This window comes from Falco biarmicus, chromosome 6, assembly GCF_023638135.1.
Source record: "Falco biarmicus isolate bFalBia1 chromosome 6, bFalBia1.pri, whole genome shotgun sequence".
Classification (NCBI taxonomy): Eukaryota; Metazoa; Chordata; class Aves; order Falconiformes; family Falconidae; genus Falco; species Falco biarmicus.
The window spans coordinates 64670630-64698508 of NC_079293.1; the positions used below are offsets into that span (position 1 = coordinate 64670630).

The 27879-nt window shown below is 40.9% G+C and overlaps 1 protein-coding gene and 1 long non-coding RNA gene across 2 annotated transcripts in view; one reads left to right on the plus strand and one right to left on the minus strand.

Moving 5' to 3' along the window:
* The window catches only part of LOC130151202 (uncharacterized), a 28027-nt gene extending 18061 nt beyond the window's left edge, over positions 1 to 9966 (minus strand). The window contains exon 1 of the long non-coding RNA XR_008822533.1: positions 9722 to 9966. This is a non-coding gene — a long non-coding RNA (uncharacterized LOC130151202). The remainder of the gene's footprint in view (positions 1 to 9721) is intronic.
* A 447-nt stretch (positions 9967 to 10413) lies between these two features.
* Positions 10414 to 27879, plus strand: part of REV3L (REV3 like, DNA directed polymerase zeta catalytic subunit) — a 124789-nt gene continuing 107323 nt past the window's right edge. Inside the window, exon 1 of the mRNA XM_056343093.1 lies at positions 10414 to 10680. Within this exon, the coding sequence (XP_056199068.1) occupies positions 10542 to 10680 (139 nt within the window). The 5' untranslated portion in view covers positions 10414 to 10541. The remainder of the gene's footprint in view (positions 10681 to 27879) is intronic.

The following is a 27879-nucleotide window of genomic DNA, read 5'->3' on the forward strand; positions in this document are numbered from 1 at the left end:
CAATATACTAGTATGAAAACTAATTTTATTTGCAAGACTCCAAAATTGTTAAGGTAGATCTGTGTGCTGATGTGGCCTGCATTTTCAGTAATTTCATCTTTTAGCAGATAGTACTAGAATTGTAGATGATGATGATGATGATAAAATGTCAATATATAGTAACATAGTATCATTCCTTCAACATGAGTACTGAGCAAAGAACACCGCTAGCAGGAAGTGAGTATTTTTGAAACTTGGTTTCAGTAGCCATAAAATTAGGTTTTTAGCTAAGGACACTACCTTTGAAATTCTAAACTACTCTAAACTTAATTTCAGGCCAAGCAAGCCTGAAAATGTTAGCTTTAAAGGACAACAGAATACTAGGCAATACTTAGCTTACAATAAAACAAACAATACCTTGCCCAAAAGCCAGAACAAAATACACAGTCCAAAGGAAATCTTTAGATATTACATAACTTGATTTTAGGAATGCATTTGGTACTCTCATGAAACCTCAAAAATCACTCTGAATGTGTTGGATAGATTACAATGCTGAGCAAGAGAGGTACAAAGACACAAGGACTGTGCAAAAAGTCTGGCACTTAAGGAAAACTGAATATTTTAGGGCTCAAAATAAAACTCTGAAAACTGACAGCAAACAAAAGAATCCGAGGGTAACAATCTATCTGTATGGGCAATGCCACAGGAACTGTTGTGAGCCCTTGTTTTATTTTACATCTTCATTAATCCCTGAGATGCCACAATGTGGACAACTTCGAGGACACTGAGATACCTCAAAGTAACTTTGTGCGGTTAAAATGCAGTCAGAAAACAGTAAAATGAAATTGAGTACAAGAAGCAGCAAGCTACTGCTGTGGAAAAGACTGAGAGAAATATCCTGGAACAGATTCTGGAATATATTCAATAGGATGGAAATACCCAAAAGGCATAATATTTGTAAAGGATCTAAGCAAGCAGAAACTACAAATAGATTTGTAGCAGAGTACCAAACAAAGAGACTAATTTAGATTTGACTTGCACACTTGGAAGCACTGTATCCTGAAGCAGGAAGGTATGTTTCTCCACATACAGCTGTAGGGCAGACTGCAGAACATTTTACTTGTGGCCAGCCAACAAAGTCCTTCAAGCCTCTTGGTGGCCAAAAGTTAATACCCTCATGTAATTAATTCTGCCCTACACATGGAGGTCATACAGATGCCTGAAACAAAGTAAAAATCTCTGTCTCGACATAAACTGCAAATTCTTCATCCACGCTCTTTACAACTGTGCCTGGAATTCACCAATGAGTTCTAGGCATATTACGAGAAAGATCTCTGCAAACTGGATGGAATTCACATAAAAATAACAGAAATTCTTTGGGAATTGAAAGACTCAGAAGGAAATGTTACAAACCTAAACAAGTGTTACCTTACTTGCTCAAGCTAAGCAAGTAAGAAGCTCAAAATGCTTTTTTCTTAACATTCATTTTGTTCTGGAAAATTATTTCAAAGGAACAAACCCCAAGAAGGAAAAATAATTACTTGAGGTGATAAAAGGTTATATGTAAATACTTAATTAGGAACGGAACGATTTAGACAATATAGGAAGCCATATACTGAGTTCTAAACTACAGGTAATTGTACTACTAAAAAAAACCAGCAGGCATTTGAAATTGCAGCATAATTTATACATTTATATATTACTGGGACCAGTACTGGCAGAGACGGAGAAAGCAATTAATGGAGCTCTGCCATCTCTAATCTAATCTTAAAACATTTTAACTTTACTCTTAGGGTGACACTCCTCTCTCCTTTTGGATAACAGATGGCTGTTTGTGATCTACATATTTGACTGAGTCTTCTTTCACTTCATCTGATGCATGAATGAGGAATGCCTCCTGTAAGTCAGACTACATGGCAGAAAAAAATACAGCATCTAAAATTGAACGGGTTTCACTTCTTACCCTCCAGCCTCACTTCTGTGATACATTCACAGAAACACATTCCACAATTTAAAACAACAAAAACTGAAATCTAATGAGCACATACTCATGTATATTTGGCTACATAAGTTATAGGAGACTGATCGGGCTTTTGGCAGTTACAGTACTTGAAAATTTTCCATTATGACATCTTTTTAATTACTTATTATTTGAACCATTTGGGCTCTCTTCACACCAGACATATTTCTCAATGGAGAGTTTCAACTAAATGCTTCAGTAATTTATCAGAATTGGAATATGAAAAATTATGTTTCACTTGCCTGTTTAAAAACAATTCTTACAACCATTTACCTATGCTGTACTGTATGGAACAGAAATTTCAGAGTTTGGTAGGGATATGTGCACATGCAGGTATGTGTAAATATAAATTAAATACACTTGAGTTAATAAACCCCACACTGCCACATATGCTTTCTCCTGGGAAGACGATGGAAGTATCAACCACATGCAGCCTCAGCTGGTAGCTCTGTTGTAAAAATAAACCAATTACTTATATTTTTCCAACAAAAGCTATTCAAACGCTCAACCATTTTTTCCTTTATACTCCCCTACTTGCCAGTAATTCTGTTGAACATATCAATTCCCACAAACAGTACTGATGTTCAAACGTTATATATCATTACACACAATTTTTTTAAGTCCATATCCAACTTCTATAGTCATTAGACCCAAGCACGAGACAGCAGTTTTAAAATTATGGTGATTCAGCAATGCCACTGACAGAAACAGCTTTAGCCCTATTCCTCAATTATCTGACTTAATCAGCTCTTCTTAAATTTCATCTACAAAATTCCCACTGTCACACATCCAGTCACTAAACTTTACTTACAATTATACTGTTAACTGTTTTCCAACGTGTGTGTTCTTGTTATACTAAACTTAATTCCTTATGCAATCATATAAATATTTTGCTCTTGACAGTAGGTCATTCTCCAAGCATGGGAAAGAACCTCAATCCCTTCCTGACATGTAGAATTCCGTCACCACAGAACAGATCAGTAATTGCATCTTTACAATTAAAATCAAATGTTTACTGACCATTTTCTTAAATTATGCATATGCTGCTTCTCAATTAAATACACCTTCTCAATTTTTTTTAAAAGTGGTACAGTTCTACATTTTTGCACATGTAATTCTTTATTAATTTTTACATTTTAATTTATCTCATTTTCTTGAATACTTATGCATTTTCCTGTACACACATTCATTGGTAGTGGTAGGTTTTTCTGATATGAGGCAATGCCAAGACCTAGAAACATTGGGGAAAAAATTGTTACTTTCAAAACAAACAAAAAATTGAATAACTTGCAATCAAAACTTCTGTTTGAAATGTACAACCCAGGGAACAAAAATGGTCAAAGGCAGCTTTGCATTTTCATATGAACACTATGTATGTGAATTTGTATATACAACTCATTTACAGATATGAATGTATACATAAGGCCAAAGTATGTGTTGTAAGTGTTGCACTTTGTGCTACAGTCAAGGTAATTGTTTTCTGAAACAGAAAGCTACATCATATCACAGTATACAATGTGTTTTGTACAATGATAATGAAAACTCATTTATCCTGATGGCTAAATTGTCTGCATTGATTAGTAGAACCAAGTATTGGAATGTTGAGGAAACTACATGCAATTCTTCTAGAATTTTGATCAGGTGCAGTCATGTGCAATAACCTGTAGACATGATATAACCCTTTTCATAATATCATCCACCTCCATATTAAAACTTGCTAAAATGCTCTGCCCTGCTACTTTCACTGAGAAAATTAATTCTTCCATTGTTTAGAAACCTTCCTTCATGGCAAGTTAACTTCCATTTTATATATTTATATCACTGTTCTTTGACTTAAGTATTTTTTCTTCTTGCTTACTCCAAAGTTACAGATATACTCACAAAGGTCACTTATATTGCATCTTTTCATTTTCTAGATGAAGCCAAATGATTTTTTTCTTCTTGATAAAACAGACTTTCCACATTATGCTCATTTTCAGAACCCCACTGGTACCTCTTCTAATTTAAATTCATCCCCCTTGACAACATAAAAAATAGTCCAAATCAAGTATGACCAAGATCTTACATAATCACAACAATACTGATCTATCTGTCACTTGCTTTGATAGAAATGACTCACTTCATGCAGTTTAGGATTGTACTTATTTTTCAGGACCCATCATGGGGGTAGATTCAGGACCCATCATGGGGGTAGATTCATACTGCTCTGACTCCCAGATTTTTACTTCTGTAATTCCTGACCTTATAGTTCAGAGCAGAAGATTTGTAGCAATGTTAAAGTGCAAAATCTTGTCCTTCATATGCAAGATGTTCTGACAGTTCTATTATTCCAATCCAAACCACATATTCTTCCTGTATGATAGGCCTGTTCTCCTTCAAACTTAAGGTTACCAACAACTTTTATTTATATGCTAAACAGGACTATGCTAAATACATGAAATGGGTGGACTGTATCTGTAGCCAACTTCTAGTTTAATAGTCCTTCTTTCAACACAATCCACTTCCACCTCCCATTAGCAATTCTTTACATTATGCATCCTACTTAATTTCTCATATAGCACTATACCGAACCATTTTATGAAGTGCAAATTAAATCTACTTCCTTTGTCGAATAAATTATTTTATCAGAATACCTAGTTACCCCAACAAAATCTACCTTTACTACACCGAAGGGTTTTTTTTGGTTTGGTTTTTTTTTTTTTTTACTCACATGCCTTTGCTTATCCTACCTTATATTTTGTTTCCTATGTCTCATATACTGCAACAGTTACCCATAGCACTCCCTTGGGCTCTCCTTCAAACACACTTCTTACTTTTCCAATTACATGGCACCATTCTTGCCCTGATAGGTTTATTAAGAGTCTTTTCTAAAAGACTGGTTTGATACTTCTAATATTTTCTTAATTGAGATCTAGGTTAGTATTCCTATCAGGTTTCTATTGACAAGACATTGTTGATGTGAGGCCGCTGACTAAACGTGTGACCGCCCTGGTTCTGACAGAATCTGACTGCATTATGCTTCAGAACCTGTTGCCTAGCCTGTATCTATTTATTGAGAATTTTTAAAAAGCAATTAAAATTTCTAATTGATTAGGATCTTAAGCATTATTTCCAAAGCACAGTTACCTCCACAAACAAATTCAGCAGCCTAAGTGGCACTTTAAGCCAGTTTGGTATTCACAAGTTGCTCAATTCCTTGCTGTTCACATGCTCTCCTTAGAGTTTTATCTGATAACATCCAGACAGTACCTAACTTTCAACGGGTAGGATGGGCATGCACGACATTGCCTCAAATTCTGGCATATGTGAGCCTAATTACCTGTAGTTAGTATAAGTTATGCTTAGGAGTATAAGCAAGGCTTGTCAGGACTCTCATACGAGGCAACAGCCTGTGCATCTTGCCTATAATGTCCGGTCTAATAAGCATTCTTAAAACATAAAAGACCACCAGAAATTACTGTTTCCTAATGTCTTGCATAGGTGCATTAGTTCATCCATTAACCTACTGTTAAGGCACTTGTGTGAAATGCAGATCTGTTTTCAAATGCCAGATCTGTTTAATTTGCAAGAAAGAGCTATCTTTCCCTGTTCTTTTATCTCCCAAACAAGATAAAGGTTGTATTTGCTTAAGTACCTGACTCTAGGAGAGAAATCCAGACTGAGAATCTTGAGAGAATACTGCAGCCTTACTCCTTTGGGCAGGAAAAATACTCAGTTTATACTTTCTCAGCACCTCTAGACAGCTTCTCATTCAGTGTACTCACTTTTGCAGACTAAAGGGATTACTTCTTGCACTGAGTGTTTACGGAGGCTGAGAGCCTAACATGAGACTATGGATTCTTAGATGTGGCAAAGTATGTACAGGTTTGGCAGTCCAAAATTACACAGCATAGCTCCAAATATTTTAGTCTGAAGATTTAGACCTTTTTTTTCATTCACTTAAGTCTGTGAGGCACACTGGGAAGTAAACTTCCAATGTTATATATACAGTCTGACTGTCTAGGTCAGGATACCAACTGGGGGGACCACATACTACTCCTGATCCATGTACCCAAGTTTTCTCCCTGCAGAAAACATGTTCCTGTCACCTGAAAAATCAACGCCTGAGAATATGTGGGCAACACTCAGCCCTCATTCTGAAATACAGTTTGGATAAATCCAGGGCATCACCAGACAGAGAGCATTCCCAACATTTCAGACCACAGACCTCAGAAATACTGAACATCCTGGAAATCAACAGGAACTCAAACATGGATAGGTAAGTCAGTTTTGAAGTTAAGATGTACTGTTCAAAATTTTACCTTTGTGTTACAATCTAAACTTTTATCATCAAATTCTGTTGCATTCTGCTCCTATTAGGTATTTGCAAAAATGTGGCTCTTCCCTGGCTCCCATCATGTTTAGTTGCTAGATGATTCTGTCTGCTCGTATTTGCATTTATGATTTTTTTGTGCACTACAGATACACTTTGTGACCATTTTTTTAAAGTAGGTAGATAGTAAGGATTAAGAGAAAAAAAACCCTGATGTGTCTTGTTAAAAAAAAAAAAAAAAGGGCAAAACTATATGGATTTTACTCTGTAGAGAAATTCTAACTTTTAAGACAGCCATCAGTTACAGTGGTAACTACTACTATTAACACTCCAATTTTTATTGTAGAGCTGTTTAACTGTACATGATTAGAAGCTGTTTATATATTCAAGCTTGATTATTTTCATGCAAATACATAGCTGGCTAATGGGGAAAACAGCTGCTGCTTAGCAACTGGAGGAACAGAAAAAGGGGGTGACTTGGTTTATAGCAGAAAACTGGATGAAACCTCAGAGGGAGTACATACATAGTTTGGAGATACCAGGGAAAATGCATGGTAGTGCTCTCTAGTCATGCTATTTCCTTTTGCAATTATTGACATCCTAGGATGGCAGCATTTTCAGGTAACACAGGACAAACTACAAGAAAATTTATATATAGTAGCTGCATGAATATATATATATGTGTGCATGAACAACAAATAAAACAAGTGCTAAAGACAAACTCTGACACACAAGCTGAAATGTATGAAATCCATAAACAGGCTTTGTGTCTGTCACTTACAGTAAGGCTGAAACTGACTTTTAGACTTCATCAACTTAAACTAGTGATCAACTTAAGGTACCACAAGCCAAGACTGCTGGAAGAAGTGTTCTCTTTTTCTTCCTGCTGCTCAAACTCAGCCCCTTGCACTGCCTCCTCCACTGTGCAAGCACAGGCTTTCACACACCTACATAACGAGGCAGATCTGAGACCTGATCTAGGTTAAAACTAACCCATATTTTTTAGTTGGATCACTTCCCAAATCCAGTTTGTTATGCAGCTATTCAAATGCTTGCACTGACATGAGGAGGTGGGTGCAGGACCTCCCGTGACAGTGCTGACTCAAACCTCTTTTTAAAATATATTCTTACCTTGGTGTGACCCTGCAGCGTAACATACCAACTTTACTGCAAGAAGAATACGAAAGCAGAAGTGCGCTTTAAGAAACGAAGGGAAACTGAAAAGATTGAGCTCAAAAATCATGTGAGTTCCATGTAAGTGTCTGCACGGCTATAAGACTACCACTTAGATCAAGCTATTTACACCAAATCCAGCCTAGATCCAGCAATCTACACTATTCTTATTGTGGGTAATTGCTTTCCCTTCAGCAGGACTACCAGATAGGAATTTGTGCCTACAACTCAAGCACCACATACTTAGAAGCCAGAATCCTCCAGTAGCTTAAATGTCTTTGATGACATACCAACCCAGCTGAGGTGCAGATACACATCATGTTCTATTGTGTATGTATATGACAACAGAATATAGTAGTGGATTTGTATTCCTTAGCACAACAATGGACTCCTGATGTCACCGAATCTTAAACTCATGCAGGATGGACACCAGAGCACATCTGCCAGTGTCCAAAGACATTAAGCCATCGGTGAAACAAACAGTGGTAGGAACTGCTTAGGAAGTTAAGAAGAAAAACAGAGCACAGAATGGAGTAACACAAGAACAGAGTAGTGTACCTGCCACAGTTCCAGGGAAAATGAGGGAAACGTATTAGTTAAGCAACAGTACAAAAAGTATTGAAATAACAAAGAGTTAGAGATGCTATTTGTTAACATGATTTATCACTAACCTCCTAGTGATTTATTAGCCTTTGTGAAATATAAGTATTCATAAGAGTATTCTTGCAGTTCCAAAGGTTTTCCAAATATTGGCCTTGCAAATGTAAATAACTGTCAAAAAATTAAAGTTGTAGCTCGGTCATTCTTTAGATACAATGAAAATAGTTTGGGTTTGAACCCTATTTCAACTGCTTACTTCTGTGATGCAAGATTTCTTGATGACTAGGTAGATTTTGGGGTTTTTTTTGTTTGCATAAAAATGAGTTTAAGGAGGAAAACAGATGTGAGCTAGTGAAAATAAACAGCTTACAAAGAAAGAGTAGGAAACCAGTTACCCTTGAGTAGACAGGCAAGTTTCCTGTTCATTACAATGAAAAAATGAAGGGTAGCAACTGCCTGACCTGTCTTTTGTTCAAATCTAAAACCAAAACATATGTAAGCAAAATGTGAAACATATGTTTTACATATTGGACTTCTGTCAGATTTTATAGATTTGTACATTTGTCTTATATCATCCAGTCTTGCATATGTAACAATACCATTCTAAGTTTATGTAAGAATATTTGGCCTTTTTATAGGCTGATGTTTCACACCGCCAACTCTTTCAATATTTGGTGTGGGTTTTTTTCCTCAAATCCTTCAGCTCCGAGACAAAGAGACTGCAACAGAAATCCCAACTCAAGGTTTTCTGTTGTCATTTTTAATGAAAGCCTGCACGAGAGAGCTGCAAAATGCAAAATAAGCTCTCCTAAAGGACCAAGGACCAACTAAGAGAAGCCTAAACCCTTGTACATTTCACCCGAATTAACGACGGGGGGAGGCAGGGAGACACCTAGCCCTCAGGGCTTGCTTCCTCCCCATTAACGCAGGCCTCCAAAGGGCTGCCTGGCCCGGTTGCGCCGGGGTTCAAGCAGGGAGCCTGACCCCAGCCTCGGGGCGACCCTCCCCAGTCAAAGGGCCGCAGCCCGCGGCCTCACTGCAGCGGTACCACCGGAGGCCGCTCCCTCGCCCCCGCAGGTAACCGGGCGGGCAGCGCCCAGCCCGACCTTTGTGCCCGGGTCGCAGGAAGGTAACGGGCAAGCGTGGAGAGAGAGAGAGAGGGCGGGCGGGGGAAGAAAGAGACGCGGCGGCCGGCGGCTGCGGGCAGAGGGAGGGGGGAGGAGCGCGATGGCGGAGCGCGCTGCGAGGAGGGGGGGGCGGGAGGCCGCTGACGCGGGGCCGAGCCGCCCGGAGGGGCGGCGGGGAGGCTGCCAACAGGACGCGGCCCAGCCCCCGCCGCTCCGCCGCAGCGCGCCCGGCCCGGCCCCGCCCTGCCGCCACCCGCGCGCTCGGCAACGGCACCAACCGCCACCGCCCTTCTGCAGGCCTCGCCCCCCGCAAGCCGCGCGCAGGGGCCGTTACAACCGGAGGGGGCGCAGGCTTCAGCAGACGCACCACCTGAGCGGCGCCGCTGCGCCCACCCCCGCCCTTCCCCCGCGGCCCCGGGGGGAACGACGGCAGGAGGTTTCCCCGTCTCCTTCCCCGTCGCCCCCATTTTTAAAGTTTTTTGTTAGCCACCGCAGCGTGCGGAGACTCACCTTCCCGCAGCGAGGCGGCTCGGCATCCAAAATGGCGGCCGACCCAGCTTAACCCCATCGTGTCCCAACAGCCCTCCCTCCCCGCCCCGATCCGTCCCATCGGCGGCTCGGGATTCCGCAGCCTGGCCCCAGCCCACGCGGCCGATCGCCGAATCACCGAGAGCCCCCCCCCCCCCCCCCGCCCCGCCGCCTCCGCCACCCGGGGAGGAGGGGAAGCATTGGGAAGATTCCCCCCGCTCCCGCACACACTCGCGCCCTGTCTGCCGAGCCCCCCCGCAAAGCCGCGGCGGGGGGGGCGTGTTGGGGAGTGACACCTCCCCCGCTCGTTGCGCCCTCCCCCCCCAACACACGGCACGTCCACCTCCCCGTTCCCCCAATGGTTGCGTCCGTGACATCATCATCATGGCAACAACAGCTGCAGTCCGGAGTCGGGGCGCCGCCGCCGCCGCCGCCGAGGTGTCCGTGGTGCTGCGGGGGGCCGGGCCCGTGCTGCACGTGAGGCGCCCGCGGCCGGCCGGGCTCTAGAGCCCACGGGGCGTCCCGGTCGAGCGCGCCCCGCCGCGCACGCGCCCGGAGGAGCAGCAGCAGCAGCAGCAGCAGCGGGCGGCGGGGGGGGAGCGAGCGAGCAGCGACAGACAGAGAAGGCGCGTGCGAGGGCGCGCGCCTGTGTGCGAGGCTGTGCGCGCGCCGGCGGGGCGGGCGGGCGAGGAGAGGCAGGCGGGGGGCTGCGCTCGCTCGCTCGCTCGCTGCGGCGGGGGGAGCCGTGCGGGCTCCGCGCTCGCTCGCTCCCTCAGTGCGTGCCTCGGCGGCGGCCAACAACATGTTCTCAGTGCGGATCGTGACTGCCGACTACTACATGGGCAGCCCGCTGCCCGGCCTGGACCCCTGCCAGTCCCACTTCCGAGAGGCCCCGACCAGGCGGGTGCCCGTCGTCAGAGTCTTCGGCGCCACCCCTGCAGGTAAGGGGCCCCGGCCGCCGCCGCCGCCGCCCCCCGCCAGCCCGGCCGGGCGGGGACGGCCCCGCTGCGGCGCGGGTCCTGCTGGCGCCGGGCCCGCCGCCGGCCCCCCGGCGGCGGAGGCAGCGGCAGCTCCTGCTCTTTGTGGCTGGGTCGCGCCCCCCCTCCGCACCCGCCGCTGCGGCGCGTCTCACCTGCCAGCGGCGGCTGCGAGGGAGCGCGCCGGGCCCAGGCGGCGCCGCGGGGCGGCGGCGGCCGGCGGGGAGGGTACCTGCCCCGGGTGTCCCCGCGGGGGAGCCCAGCAGCCGCCGCGGGCGGAGGTGTCGTGTCGCGCCGCGCACCCCGCCCGCCCCGCGGCGGCGGCGAGGAGCCGGGCCGGGCCGCAGGTGCGGGCCGGGGCGCGGAGGGCCCGCGGCCGCCGGGGCTTTGTGCGCGGCGCGGGGGCTGCCCCGAGCGAGCGGCCGCAGCTGTGCAAACACCGGGGGCAGCCGCCCGCGCCCCCCTCCCCCGTGCAGGGCAGGGCAAGGCAGCGGCGGGAGGGTGCGGGGGGAGAGGGCGGCTCGGCGGGAGGCGCATTTCTGCGGGGTGGGGGGCGGGGGGGGGGCGTGCAAGGGGAGACCTTGGAGCGTAGTCACAAGTGAGACTTCAGCGGTACTTGCGAAGTGGGGGTTTATGTTGGTCTACACTAGCGTGATACAAATCGCGTGAAACGGTAGGCATTGGTGCTGCAGTGCAGAAGGGAACGTCCTAACCGCTGGCCACATGTTGCCCCCAGAGACTTCCTAATGTCACATCCCACTTCTTTATTGCCAGTTCTCTATGGACTCATGGTTACAGGCTTCCCACATCTCAAGTATGTTTCTGATCATTAGAACAAGTTGCTTACAAATGTAATATTTAGGAAAATGAATTTCATATTTATTGTCGTTTACCTATACGTGAAATATTAAGTTGGGGAAAAAAACCCACCCTGTTCTTGGAGATGTTATACTTGGTAAGCATCGTTGCTTGATGTCCCTATATACTTAATGTTGTGTAATGCTGACCTTGGGAATTGAGGTATTTCTGCACATTTTGTTGACTTATGTGTTGAAAATGAGGTATTGGTGTATACATTAAATGTTAGGCAAGACAAAACCCACGTAATAAAAAAGCACAGTAGTGATATCTTTCCCTTCACCCAGTTACTGTAGCAGAGCATATTTTTTTGGGGTGTGTGTGGTTGTCTTTGTTGTTTTTATTTATTTATTTATAATTATCTGTCCTCTATTTAGGCACAGAGCAATGTGAGATACTAAAGCTGTTACGATCTGAAGCATTTACAGCTCCACATTATTAAGTGAATGAGTGGGATTAATAGATACAATATTGAAATAGTAGGACCTATTTTGTTGTAGGTCTAATTTTGCATACAAAGGAGATATTATGTAATAATATTTATGTAATGGCATGAGTAGCTATTTCATTATTAAAAAATGTAGAGCCCGAGGTTGTCTGGCAGGTAGTAAGCTTTCTGTGCATACGTGTGGTTAACTCATTAAGGCTTATTTTCTTTTAAGAAAATGTTTAGGCTATGCCATATCATGAATGTGGCATCATAAAGTAAACAGTGAAGTAGTTTAGTTGTCCAGCTATTAGGAACACAGTAGGAAATCCCTGGCTTCCCAAACCATAAACTTTAATATTAGTTTGCATAATAGAAGTGTTTCTAATTTGTCTTGGTAAGAGAAGACACTTCGCTACAGTCTGCAAAGGGAGTGTGACTTGCCTATCTTCTGTGTATTTCCTTGTTAAACTTAGTAATGTTGGGGTTTTTTTCCCTTTCTATACCTTTAGTAATGTTTGCTACGAAGCTTCAAGAACTTCTCATTACATCTCTGCATTATTTTCTTTCTTTTCAAAAAAAGGAGACACGTGATTCTGTCACTTTTCTGTGCCGTTGGACCTAAGCAGTCATTGTCAGAAGTCATGTATGTGACTTCAGAGAGTGGACCTTCCAGTTGTTTACTTGAGAGTTGAAATACAAAATTGAAATCAAATGTAGTCACTTATATCTGCATTGACATTTTCTTTGAAGAAAAAGAAACAGTAAAACAACTTCTAACATACCGTATAAGACAATGGGGTGTACTTATTGTTTGGCTTACAGGCAGTGTGATGCTTGTCTTCACTTGAGTTGGTGTGGGTAAGAAAGAAAAACCCCTGTTTTTCTTAAAACACAGGGTTTAATGTGTACGTCTTGCCTGCAGGAAAGGTGCTCAGCTGCTATGCTGCCTACATGACAGCAAACAGCTATGTCTGCACAGGCTGCTTCACCTCCGGCATGACTAACTCTGCATGAATCTTAGTATGTTTAAAGCTGTGTGTCCGTGCTGTGCAGCTGATTGGGAGTCTGGTTCAGAACAGACTCCAAATTCCACTTGCTGAGTGAAGGGGGATTAATTGGTATGTGGGAAGTGGCTTATGTAGATGTACAGGAAGTCAAATGTCTAGCAGGACTGTATCTTGTGTCTTGTACCAGCTATGGACATTGTTTCTGAAGGCACCTACCCATGCTTTCTACCTCCTCTTCTAGACGTATTGTGCTCAATGAGTTACATGAATGACAAGGATTGCCAGCGTCCTTATCTTTGAGGGCTTTTATATAATCCTGTACTTAACAATTGATTTGCAAAGGTTTGCTGGTATGATCTATAAAATTAAAGTGGTGTTGTGGTATGGTGGTTGGGGGGATGTAAAAACCAGACTTTTAATTAAAATTAATGGCAGGGTGAAATCTTAGAATGGATTGTGTTTGCAGTAACGTTTGACAACTGCTTTAGGTGTTTTGAGGAAGAAATCTCATTGCATTTGGCAGTATTAACGTGAGTCATCTCTTGATGTCCTGCGTCTTTGCATCATAAAAACTTGAAAGGCCAGGAATCAAAATTCTGCTTAAGCCCAAAGATCCACCTGCTGTTTTCTGTTGGTTTGTGAAAGAGTAAAATTCTGACTGCAAAGTACTACCGGGGTTTAGGTTTGAATATATTTTAGCTGGTTGAGCCATTTCATTCTGTTTTAGCTGGTTGGTGCTTGAAGCATGTCTGCTGACATAGTGACTTGGACAAAAGTGTAATTTCAGAATTGCTACAACGCTGCCATGGTGGTAATACAATGAAAGCAGTGTTAAATTCCTGCTTTATTGTATAAGATCATAGGTACTATTTGACATAGTAGTCTTTGTATCTCCAAAGGAGCCTTATAATGTTGATGTTTATACTTAAAAGCAGTAGGCTTTAATTCACTAGGTGATGCTCAACTACGAAACAAAATGTAATTATCTTCTCATGCAATATTTTTTTCTGCTAGATAGCAATTTTTGTGAATGCTTTTTATAAAAAAAGAAAAATCTTTGAAAAATTACAAGGCCTGTTTATTAGAGGGAAATCATAATGAAAATTGAATTTGCTGTTCACATATTGTCTTTTGTTTAATTGGTAGCTCTTGAATTGTCATTCTTCTTGCTAAGTTGTGGTGTGTGGAGGTATCAAAGTTTTGATTTATTTCCTGCTAGCTTTTGGCCATTTTGAGCTCTCAAGAGTCTTTCCTCAAGATTTCACTGACCACATCAAAATAATTTTATGAATGCTTAGTTGGATATCTCTGTCAGGTGCTTATTCAACTGCAGGAAGATAGAACTAAACTATATATTCATCCATAAAGAAATCAAGATGAGCCTACATGTCCTGTTTGGAGAAACATTAGCAAGTGAGCTGAGGTTGCTAAATTATCGCTTCACTTAACAAGACTGAGTGCAAGCAGCTGAGGATACTAATTGTAAAACACATACAAGATACCTGTTGATACTTGATAACGAGTATTACAAAACAGATAGTTGAAATATTTTTAAAAATTAGAATTCTGATTTGGTGTGATTTGAGGCTGATGTGTGTGATGAAATTTTACAGAAATAGGTACACATTTTAAAATGTGTGTTCAGTTGACAGGAGGGCTTTTGGAGAAGGGAATTTACCTAAGAAAAAGCAGTGTGTAATTTGAGGAATAATATCACTCTGCCGTCCTCAACTACCACCTTATATATTTGTCTCTTTTTGAAGGGTTTTGTATTTTATGTTATGAAATCGCTGATCCAAGAATGAATCTTACTTTAGGGCAGCACAAAAACTCAGCCAAAGAGGAGGATTAAGTTACCCTTGCATGCTTTTGATTACAAGTTTTTCTGAGGCTAGATGTAATTTAGAGTAGGGGTTTACAGTCAGCAAAATCTGAATGCATTTCAGGTAGACATCGAAGTTTGGTGGCTTCACTTCTTGGTTTTCTGAGAAGGGGAAAAAACAGAGGCAAATTCTCCAGCTCAAATCTGGTTCTCAGCAGCAGTAGCTCTGGTATGACTCAGTGAAGGCGCCTGCTTAGCTTCTGTTCTTCCCTCCCCTTTCCCCCTTCACTGACCTGGCTAGGCTGTGTCTCTGATCATATCCCAGTGTCTCTCTCTATGGCTGCTCACTTGAGGAGTGAGCTCCTTTCAGGAACTTGCTGGTTTTTACCCCTAGCTTGTGATTAACTTTTTTCTCCCCTCATTTTGGCTGCCATTTCAGGTGCAGTGACTCACAGTGGTCATTCCCTGTAGCCTCCTTGGTTCATTATCTCAGTGTTCATAGCCAAACGTTGTTCCAGTTATTGCTGCTTCCTGTATTCCATTTCCCAGAAGTGGGCACTTATTGTTAACAGTCTTCCAGTCCCTTCTGTGGCTTCTTCGTGAGAGGATGCAAAATTGGATACAGCTGTTGTAGTAAAGCTTACGCCTCTGCCTTACCTTTTCACACCATCTCCTAAACTATACTAGTGTGCAGCTCTTGATGGGAGATTATTCTGTGGACTGCAGCATGGCCTGGAAGATTTTCAGCATCATACAGTGTAGCTCCACTTCTAGCATACCATTTCTGTATCTTGCACTGGCAGGCCTCTCATACTTCTGAAAAACTCTTTGAAAACCAGCCTCATGTCCATTTGTTTCTCTTTTCTCCAGAGGTTTATAGCTTCTGTGAAATGTGAACAGGGCTGGAGCAGGAATGAGGAATTTGAGATAATGTATCTGTTCTGAATTTGTCTTCAATGTTTGCATTTTGCCAATGATGTGACTGGAGGTCATTAGCTTGTAATCTACCTGGTTCTTACAAGGATGTGTTTTCTAGCGTGGTGTGGGGCTTTTGTGTTTGGGGGTGTGGGGTCTTTTTGGTGGTGGTTGGTGTTTTTTTTTTTTTAAAGAACCTTCTTTTTTGAGGCATTTGTTACATACTTTGTATAGATTGCCTGCTGAGTTGTTTAAACAATGAGAGGCTGCCCGAATAAGTGGTGAGATTCTGCTCCATTGGCATGAAGCTTGTTAAGTAGCAAATTTAGTACCCAGGTATATATGGCTTGCTTTAATTCTGTTTCTTAAATAAACCTTAAAATAGTGTGACAAAATCAATGTTCTAGCTAGAATCCAGATACTGGTTTCATAACCAATATACTGTTTGCTACTGTAGTGTACCTCTTGGTTAAGTCACTAGACATATTTCTGCTTTCATAATTCAGTCAAAAAATACATGTATAACTGACACTATGTGCTTAGAACTCCATCAGCTGCAGACTTCAAAGTGTTTCACAAAGTAGCTGTATCGGTATTGGGTCTAATATGTAACTTGGGGCTGATATTTATGATCAGTGCTCCTGGAATTAGACTTAAGAGCTTATCTACCTCAGCGGCAACTTCCAGTTCTGTTGCATACTTCTTAAGGGTGCTTTTTGGCTGCTCGTTGAAATACCTTCTTTTTCAGTGTGTAAAATGAACCTCCTCAAAACAACACACTGGACTGAAAATAGTTGTATCTTTTATTTTCACCAGAGTAGCACATGCATATCACAACTGAAGTTGGCAGGATTAGATGACGTGTAAACACTCAGTGAGAAACGGCTCCTGCTTAGTAATTTTTGCAGTCTTGAGTAGACAAGATAAATCTCTGAAAGAAGGAAACAGGTGCAGTAACACCATGCTATCCATTTCTTCTCAGTCACTTGTTTCAGGGTTCCAGTATTGATCATTTAATACCCTGTTCTCCTAACTGTTGTCATTACCCTGGTTTTGTCCTTTACCCTTGATTGGCTTGATTGACGTCCGTGTGCAGTGGGCCTCTGAGAAGGATGATGATGATGACAGTGAAAATGTAACCATTTGGAAAGAGGCAGCATGAACACTCACACTGAAAGATCTGTGGTGGATGTTCAGTCACACAGGTGAAGCAGCTGAAATCTTTCAGAATGATTGGACAGTGTCACTGGAGATTTAGTCTCACGTTAAGGGAGATCTGCTGATCAAAATCTCAGGACAGTTAGCAGGCAATTTTTTTTTTTTTTTTTTTAATTAAGCAGTCTGTATCTCCAGCTATTGCAAAGCCAGCTTCTGAAAAGCTAGCATCCCATCCTCCTTATCTGTCATTGTCGGATGTTGACAACTGATGAACTTGCTTCTTTCTCTGTCCACCATGTCATATGTGCTGTCCCTGTGTGTTAGAATTGTGTTTTTTAAGTTCCTGTATATGCCTCCTCTATGTTACGTTTATTCTATGGGGAAGAATTGTTTCATTGTCTATTGAATTGCTATCTCACATTTCAGGAGCATGTTCTTGACACACAGCCAGGTATACCTGTGTAAAGAAAAGAATGGATTTGCTTAGGGTCCCACATCAAATCGATAGAACTGATAGTATAATGGAGAAGCTACTGTCTACAAGCAGTGTTTTTTCTGTGCTACTACCCTGCCCAGTAATAAATAAATGTAAACAATAAAATAATATTCTTTTATATGTTGACCAAAGTTATAGGTGTAACAAATACCAGAAAAGTTTGTACTAGATATAGGGACTGTCTGAAATGCCAGTGTTTGCACAGGCTTCATTCATGCATGTTTGTTAAGGTTCTTTTCTTTCAAGAGCTGCTTTTTATTACAGAGAAGTTATAAGGTGTGTAGAAATTTGTGGGGTTTTTGGCAGGACATTTAAATAAAACTTCACACTTGCTGGCTGGGCTGGGCCATATGGCTTATTAGGGAACCATTTGATGTCTGTATGCTCCAGCCTTTCCGTGATCAACATGCAGACGGCCATTTTGGACAACTTCTTCCTTTACTCGTATATAAGTAGTCCATCACGTTGCCTGCCTGTTTATGAGTTCATGTTATGTGATCTGGGTGTATGCGTGCATGCCTTCTCAGATTCTCAGGTCATGGAGTCATCATCCTTGGAGATACTCAGAAGCAGTCTGGATGTGGTCCTGGACAACTGGTTCTAGGTGGCCCTGCCTGAGCAGGGGGTTTAGACCAGGTGACCTCCAGAGGTCCCTGCCAACCTGAACCATTCTGTGATTACTGAGGTTACTCTTGTCAGCAGCGAGTATCCAGGTGCTTTGTACAGCCTGTTTGTATGTCCACGTAAACACAGTTGCATCCAGGTAGTGTAGAAAGGTTGCCAAGTGGCTGTCTTTTTAAGTTGATTACAGCTGTAAAAGTTATTGAAAGATTTTGGTGGTGTTAGTGAATACTGATTTAGATGTGGAAAGGAGAAGAAAAGAACGAACATTCACTACAGAGACCATGGCTAGGTTGGGTTTGTCCCTCAGGGACAGGTTCTTTTCCTAAAAATTCCAGTGAAAGTAGGAGCAGCCACTGCTTATTTACATTCAGGTTGTGCCTCTGTACTGTTTGCTGACTAAACCAGTGTTTACTACAGCAAGGCTGGATGTCCTATTTTAGGTGCAATATCAACATGCAGTACTCAGTGTGAATATTGAAAGGGCTGTGTGGAATGTTGCACCTAATCCATAATACTCGGCGTTACTCCTCAGGGGAGGTTTACAATACAAGTTTTTTGAGTTTTGTATAATGAGATGTATAATGAGTCTTTCATTTTGTGTTTGAAACTACCTAGGTGGGTTTCTGTACAGCACATATCTTATTAAGCAGTAGGAATTGGAAACTGATTCAGCACTCACTTCTGCAGGTACTGCCTTCAGATCAGTAATGAATAAATTTTTATTGCTGCCACCCCTATTATATTTATTATTCAGGTGAGGAGGTTATTTTCTGGAGTTCTCGATATAGCAGCTTTTATATTTCCTTTTTAAAAGTTACCTATTTAACCTAGCTAAAATGTTACAAAAGACTTTCATTGCAGATGAGTCTTCCTTCATGTTCTTGTATGCTTTTATCCATTGATCATTAAGCAAATGGTTGTGGCATTCACATTTGTAAGCAGTGAAACCTGTTATACTGATTGTAGGCAATTTGGAGATTACAGGCAGTTTCTTAAGTTGAGGTAAAATGAATCTATTTTTATAAATGCTTGGTATCAAATATTGTACGTTTTGAGCTGTTTGAGTTAACTTTGCAGAACTGAGATTTAACCCATCTTTACTGTTAAACCTAAGTAGTAGCAGTAAAAATAATCCAGTTCTGCCGTGTTATCTGTTTGTTTCCTACAGTAAAACGTGTCTTTATCCTCAGATTAATGTTGAGGTTGGAAAGGACCTCTAGAGATGGTCTAGTTAGTCAATGTATCCTGCTCAAAGCAGGGTCACCTAGACCAGCTCTAAGGATGGAAATGCCACAGCCTGCCTGGGCAAATTCGTGTTTGACCACCCTCACAATAAAACAACAAACAAGGGGGGGGGGGGGGGGGGGGGGTGTAGAAAAAAAAAGAGAAGAAAAAACCCAAACCCACCCCAAATTTTTTTGAAGTTTCTTGTGTTTCAGTTTGTGATCATTACCTCTAGTCTGTTCACTGGGCACTAGTGAGTCAGACTCACTCTTCTTTATAAATGCCTGAGAGGAAGCAGTACACATTCATAAGATTCACCCCCCCGCCCCCAGTACTTCTCTTCTTGAGGATACAAAATCCTGGCTCACGCAGCTTTCCCATATATGTCCGATGTGCTAAACCCTTATTTGTCTTCACGGCCTGGCTCCACTGTGTCTGTCTGTCTTGTACTGGGGAACCCTGACCTGGACCCAGCACTCCAGATGCATCTCACCAGTACTGAGTTAGAGGGGAAGGGTCATACCCCTTGACCTGCGGGTCTTGTTCTTCCTAATGCGGCTCAGGCCAGTTGGCCGCCTTTGTGGCTGAGGCACATTGCTGGCTCGTGTTCTTCCAGGACCCCTGGGTCCTTTTCTGCAGAGCTGCTTTCCAGGCAGTCTGCCTCCAGCCCATAGTGATGTATGGAATTATTCTTCCCCAGGTAAGCGCTGTGCATTTCCCCATGTAGGGCTTCATGAGATTCTTCTCTGCCCATTTCTCCAGCCTGTCAAGGTCCTGCTGAATGTCAGCACAACCCTCTGGTGTATAAGGCACTCCTCCAAATTTTATCATCTGCAGACTTGCTGAGGGTGCACCTGTTCAATGTCCAGGTCATTAATGAAGATGTTAAACAATATTTGCCTCAGTATTGACCTCTAAAGAACGCCACAAATGACTGGCCTCCGTGCTCCATTATTGCAAGGCTGCTTCTCCTCACTTAAGTTTCATTTCTCTCCCTGCTGCATAACAGTCAAATCTGTTTTATAGAGCTCTCCAGTGCATGCTTTGTTATTATCTCTTCCTTTTTTTAACATGCCATCCTCTGAGGTGAAAGTATATGCACTTCATTTCATTTCTGATTGCAGCAAGGTTTTTGTAGTATTTATAAAACTTCTATGCAGGTATCTTGGGTACAGTATGGCTATGTAAAAGTAATAAATCCTGGATCTGTATTTTCTGATTTTTGATGGTATGTTTTACCTGAACAGAAAGCATAGGAATAATGTAAAATAACTGAATATAAGTCATCATTTGGTTAAAAAGGTGTACTATATCATAAATACAGTTTTAAATTGTCCCATGTTTTCCTTCAGAAAAGTGGCATATGTTGTGCTAAAGTAATTTAACTTTCCATGGTAATGAGGTCGTTCTTTGTTATGTTTTTTTATGTATGGTTCTTAAGGAATTTGTACATTCACATGTATGTTTGTAAACCTGCAATTCCCATGCAGAGATGACTTTTGTATCTTTACAGTCTACATTCCTGTTTTGAGTCTGATGCATTAAAAAGACACACCAAAACAGTGAAAGCCCTCGCCTTAGAATAGTTGGGAAGAACAGAATAAAGTTCTGCTAAGCATTTACAGATATTGCCAGCATGTCGTGGTGAGCTTACCCCAGCAGTTGAAAACATAATCAAGGAAATAAATAGTCATTTTTAGCCACTGCTATATTAAAGATGAAAGACTTCAGAACAGAAACCAGTTGTTTTAAATGCTGTGCAGATAATGGTGGATAGTATTCACTCAAAAAAAAATATGTTCCATATAAACAGAGCATTAAAAGGTGTAGAAAGAGTGATATGTTAAGAAAACGGATGGTATGGCAATATTGTTTGTCATTATTTTGAAGTGGAATTTTGTAGGAGGGATTGCCTGAATGGAAAAACAGGAGGAGGGGAGGATGTGTTGAAAGGAAGGCTGGGAACGGAAAGGAATATGTAGAGCATGTGAGGTGAACTGGGGAGTGGGGGGCGGGGGGTGAGGAAGGAGAGTGCTGAGAGCCAGGACTGTGGAAAATATTGACGGTGCAGTTGCAACAACAGGGACCAGTTATCTGAGGCTGCTCCCTTTTGGTTTCACTTGCTTTGGCTCATGGGACTGATTCACCCCCTGGAATTTCTTATCTCCAGACTTGTGGCTGGAAGTAGATGAGGTGTTATGTGAGGTTTATTGCTCTGTGCAGTGGGAGAAGGGAGAAAGAAAACAAAGCTCCCCCTGACTGAAAACTGTCCAAGAGGTGCAGAACATAGCAGAGAACAATATTCTCATGAGCACTGTGCAGTTTATGGGCATGTTTTGTGTTGCCTTCTTTCATGACAATTTGTATTACTATATTTAGGTGATGTGGAAATGTAAATAAAACAAATTCTAAATATCTGGTATTCATCTTCCCAGTTTATCAGTAGAAAAACCCTAAAACCAGCCAGACTTCAGGCCTGACACTGCAGTGTGATGCATGCACAAGAAAATACATCTTCTGCTAGCAGAGAAAGATAGGTGGGCCTGCATAATGTACGTGCATATGTGGCAGATTTAAAAAAACAGAACAAAACCCAAACACAGTGAGGAACAGGTAATTTCTTCAACTGATCATCTCTTCTTCAGTTGTGATTGGGCTTTCTGTAGCCTGTTTGTTTGTCATGTTCTTCAGTTCTGTAAAAAAATTTCACTTGTTTTGTGTAAGCTTGGTATGTTGCAAAAAGCCCTTAGTAATACCTTATTCTTTCCAAGTTATTCTTTGGCTTTTTCAGAGTGTCATTCTCATGTGGAAACCACTAGCAATGCAGTGTTTAAATTTTATTAATAATTTGGCTTCTGTAGCCATCTGACTCATAGTAAACCATTTAATTTCACTGAATGTTTGAATTCTAGTTTTTTAAAGGATGTGTGATTGCTTTTTTTCACTTGTAGCACCCTCATGACCAGGGACTGGGTATTTTGATAGTAGAACGTTGATGGTGAGAAGCTGAGGCTTATGCATTTGACAATAAACTTGGGGAGATGGAATAGTGATGGAAAAATAACAGCAGATCAGAGTGAAGTTGGCCAGAGAACATTTAGTAAGAAATTAGTTTAGGAGAAAACCTGGTGACTAAGATTGCAGTGTAATGCTTTTGAAGATACGTAATTTAGTATTCAAGCGTCAGGAGGAGCACAAGTAAAGTTTAAAACAGAGTAGTACAAAACTTTGGCTGTTTTTACAGCTGTTCTGCAGCAGCCATCAGTTGAAACTTTAAGCTTGATCATACAGTTGAATCTCTGCATATTCCTCTAAGTTAGACTGATGAATCTGCAAATCCAGTAGCTTGCATTTTTTTATTTTGGGTTTAGTTAATAATTTTAAATGTTTTATGGTGTGCAATATTGAACAGGAGTTTTTTAGTCCATGAGTTTGATGCAGTAACTGTCACATTGCATAAATGTTGTTTTCTGAAGCCATCTGATTTTATTTGGCTTGTGTTTGGACAAATGCACAGTGTGGTTATTTGTTAGTGCTTTTACGCTGGGAAGTCACTTAGAATTGTGGGGAAGGGGGAAGAGCAGGGGAAAGTCTGATGCAATGTATTTGCTGAGCTGAGGAGGCTTGGGGGGGGTTGTTTTGTGGTTTTGGTTTTTTTTTTTTACAGAGGTAGACTCAGTTTGTTGTCCCCAAATAACTGGGTTCTCTGTTAGCACAGTGTAATTTTTGGTGTTGGTTTTCTCATTATTCTTAAAAGTAGGTTATTGTCACTGGTGTCAGCCAAAATCTCTGTGTTGCTTTATTACTTCTTGGGTAGATTTTTACATGAAACTTACAGTGCTGGTGAAAGGGATGGCATGATATGGTTTTCATAGTGTTAGTGAACTGGACCTTAATTACAACTCCACAAATTCTTTCTAGTGTTCCAGCTAAGGAATAAACCATGAAATCCTCGTTGTAATTACTGTTAGGATACTAATAAATATTTTTTTGAAGTACAATTTTTCTTTCCTCCTTGTAGTGCTTGTATTTTTTCCATTTTAAAAGAAGTGTGAGAACTAAATGTAGTTCTATGCAATGTCTTAATAAAATCACTCTATGAAAGAAAACAAGATTACATATTTCAAAGTACAGCCGCTGTTTTACAGCATCTGATGACAATGTTTTTTTCCAAAGCACTGTGTTTTAAGCAGTCTCTAATTTGAGTGTTTAATGTGTTGTGATTATTATGTGGATATTAATAATAAATTATTAATAAAAATTACACATTTATATTAAACGTATAAATAAGGAACTTTATATTCTCTGATATTATTGTTTGCAAGCTAGGATAGGAGTTGAAAGAAAAGAATATGGGGGTTTGGTATGTAAGGAAGCAGCCTTTAATTTAACCTGTTGGGTTGTGTTTTTTTATTTTTGGTTAGGTTGACCAACAGAATTCATCACCATGAGACATTATGTATTTTACAAGGAGAAAAGTGTTTTTTCATCAACCTATGTTCTAGTAGCTGCCAGCATTTAGAACAAGGAAATCTCCAAGTTGATGTTGGAGGCTAGCCATGTAAAAGGATAAGGCGCCAACTGCATGAAGTGTTGTTTTTCTGGCAAATAGCTTCTGTGTACACTCATCCCTAACTCAAAAGTAAATCTGATCTAGGGTAGTTTCTGCTTTTGTGAGTGAGTTCTTGTTTAGCTCTGAATTCAGCATAGGTCACATCTGTAGTGAAAATTGTTGCTCTTTGTTTTTGTAGTTGCACGGTGAGGTCAAGAGCTCTTTTTCCCTTCAGGAACTTCAGTCACGTATTTTAAAATAAGCTCAGTTGCAACTGGACATCACTGTCTCTCATTGCCAAGCTGTATGTTGAAGTATTTCACTTTAAAAAGGCTTCTAAAAATCATCTCTCATGAGGCTTAGTGCTGTTTCTGCATAGGCCCAATCACGGGCAAAAGGCTTTACTCCAAAGAGGGTTTGTAATGGTCGGAATTGTTGTAGTGTTGTACTTAGAACTTGCTAAAGCAGTTAAGAAATCTATTTAAAAAAAAAAAAAATCAGACATTTTCTACTGTTAGTAAAGAATGTGATGAAAATGGAGTGATCCTTTCCAAAAGTGAGAAATAAACTGCAACAAGAGGAATTGTGGAGGCAGCTAAAACTCATAATTTCCATTAAGTGAAAGGTGAAAAAAGTGAGAAATCCAGTAGATTATGATAATTCGAATTAATATTTATTTAGAAATGTGTTGTGCTTTTTCCAGTGGGGAGACAACTATTTATGTTCTGTAATTGTCTGTTAACAGAGATCTTGATCCCTAGCTATTGAACAGTAGCAGCCACAATAACAGGATTGTGTCAAAAATGTCACATGTAAAGATTTTTTGCTAACTCGACATTGTTGTAGGAAGTCACGTATTAGATTTTTCTTTGTGTTAAGACAGTTTCTCAATATTTGAGACATTATTAAAAATTTAGGGGACAATTCTTCAGCTGGGTGCAAGTTTGTCAGTAGATGCCTGGCTAATGCAGTTCCATAACATCAAGACTTGTTTTTTCAAAAGTATATAATGTTACAATTCCTATAAAAACAATGTATTTCTGGCTACCTCCAGGAGTTCCACCCTTACAGTATTTTTTTTAATAGAAATGTGCTACAAATTTTTTTATTTAGAAAAAATAATTGGAGTCCTATGTCTTTCCTAATGCATAATTGTCAAGGGTAGTTACTTATTTGTAAGAGAGAATAAGCAGAACTCGCACTCTCATTTGTGATTTATGTATGAGGTTGGTTTATTTCTTTATGACCATAATTTTTAAGTGTTTGTTATTTTTCATGTGGCCATAACTTCAGGTTTTTGTCTCCTCCAGAACTCCCCAGTTCATCTCCTAAATGGAATTTTATACATAAAGACCTGAAAACCTGATAATAGCAAGATACATCAAAAGACTTTCCATATCAAACCACTGCACTTTTAAGCTATATCTCTGCTGTTTGGTCATTACTTTGTACTTTTGCTAATTAGAGTTATTTTAAATTGGATTAAACTCTTGCAAGAGAATAACTCATTCAAGTTGGCCTTTCAAGATTATGTTCAGATTGAAAGCAGAGTCATGTGCAGAACCTTTGCAGAGACATTTGACTTTTCTTTCTTTTAATTCTACTCCTGCAAGACGGGGGTTTTTGGAGTGTTTATCACGTGTCTGAATGCCATGTATGCAGTTAGCAGATGATTTTGTGCTCTAAAATACTTAAGTAATTCTTAAATTGGTTATTATGGATGTGGAGTCAAGGCTGAGGGATTGAATGAGTTGTACAAGGTCATGAGGGTTTTTAAGGAGGATTCATCCTCCTTTTCTTTCCCTTAGATGTCTTAATCACAAGACCATCATTTAAGATAATGATACACACCAGTGCTTCTAAGAATTCCTCACAAGATGTGTACCTTTATGCCATAATATTGTGTGCAGATTTGTACAGCTAAACTGATGATCAATAGACTGGAAACAGATATTTTAGAATTCAAAGTCATAAAACAAAAGGTGTTATTAAAAGGTTATATTGTGAGGGGAGCTAAAGATGGCTGTGTTCATCAATTTCAGCTTATTTCATTAAAGTTTATGCTTTTTAATTCACATGTTAAGAAAGATTTTGAGTATTCTGAACTGATAAATTATTTCAAAGACTCATAGCATCACATTTTGTTTTCTGAAGATTAAAAGTTTTGACTGTGCTGTGACTTCTAATGCTTTTGAACCATATTCAAATACAAGTCTGCATACGTGCTAGTGCACTTCCATGTTCTGAAAGAATTGTTTGAAGGATAGGCCCTGACATAGTTTGGCTCACACAGTTCCTTTCTTAACAAAAACAAAACAAAACAAAAAAAATATCCTGGACAGGGAAACTTGGCACACAGTCATATTGGAAAATAATAAACATGCCTCTGCCAGAAGTGTTTGAATTTGTTACAGTCATCTGGTCTGGACTAGTAGCTGCTTAGAGGTCTATGAATAGCAACAGCAGAGCCAGAGGAACAATTTTTCTACAGGCACGGGGTTGAAATGATTCTTACTTGGAAGTCTGTCTTTGTTACCAAAGTGTTAGAAATGTAAGGTTTCTTTCTCTTAATTTTTTTTCTGAACAAGTGAATAATATGTAGTATAAACAATTTTAAATTTGCTAAGAACAACATTTATTTTAAAACAGGACTGCAGAAACACTGATGACACTGCTGAATGATTTTTCTGACCAAAGCAAAGAAAAAAAATAGTCTTACCTGTGTCTTTAGATCTAAAGTTCTTTTGGTGGTTTTGATGGCAATTCTTTTCTGCTTTTCCTAGAAATGATGAAGGAATTCTTTGTCTCTTGAAGGGCTGGAGCCCCAGAAGTTTTAATAGTCAGCTTCTCTTTAGAATTGCGCAAGGCTTACTATTACTTTCTCTCAATATGAGGTTTTCTGGTTGTTTTCCCAGCCCACACCAACACTATTAATACTGTGGTGTAGCGATCACCTGTGTGAGAAGTTCCTGTTGGGCTGTGCTTTGCTCTTCATGTACTTACTTATTTTACTTTTTATATGTTCAAGTTAATTGACTAGGACTTGAAATACTCAGTTGGCTGTTGGTTTTAACAATATAAAATACCTTCTAAGCACAGGTTTTTGTTCCTGTCTATGGTTTGTTTCTTCCAGTTATACAAGTGTTTGAATGTCCACTGGAAGAGTAAGTGTTGAAGAATGGTCTGATGGTTAGGGTGTTAGGATTCAGATTTTGTTTTTTCCATCAGTTACCTGTGAGGCTTTGGAAAATGCTTCTAATATTTATAAAAAATTAAAACAAAGTAGAAGAAAAATCCTAATTTATAAATTGTCACAGTGCTGCACTGGTAGTCTGATCTAGGTAAATTGAAGCTACATCATCATATTTTCACAGTTTCATCTAATTGAAAATTTTTAAAAAATCCTTTTTTTCATTATCTAGAACTTTGCTGTCTATATTTGCAGGTTCTTTTGTTCTGGATGCCTGAACAGGTTCAGGTGTGTCAGTTGTTTCTTAAACACATTGAACAATAATGATGAGATTATTAACAAAGGATTGAATTAAACCTTTCTCTCAAAAGGACCAGGAGCTGGGACAGTGGAATAGATTTTGTTGCCTGGAGTAAAAGTTATACTGTTACTGAAAATTGTAACCGGGAAAACTCTCCAAACCAAATGATAATTTAGAAAGCCGACATTGGTTTATTGCAGTGCTGGGTGCCATGGGGGAATCTTTCTTCCAAGCTACTCGAGGGTACTCATTACATAAGCAGTAGAGTGCTTGCATACTCATGGTACATTACATAGTCATTTTCATTCATGCACAGGATTGTTTACAAGTTTCTCGCTTCTAATGCAAGTTAGTGCACATCCTCAGACAGTGCCACTGAGGTTCTTTTAGGGGATTTGCCCTCTTTCTGGAGGGTGGTCGTGAGTGGTGGGTGAACTCTCATTACTACAATTACCTTTGTCCTACTTTCAACTAATTATCTGTGGGTTGCAACACCTTATCAGCTTGTCTCTTCTTGTGGCCAGAACTTTCTCACTTGGAGGCTTCTTTCTGCATAACTTAGATAATAGTGTTCTTATCATTATCT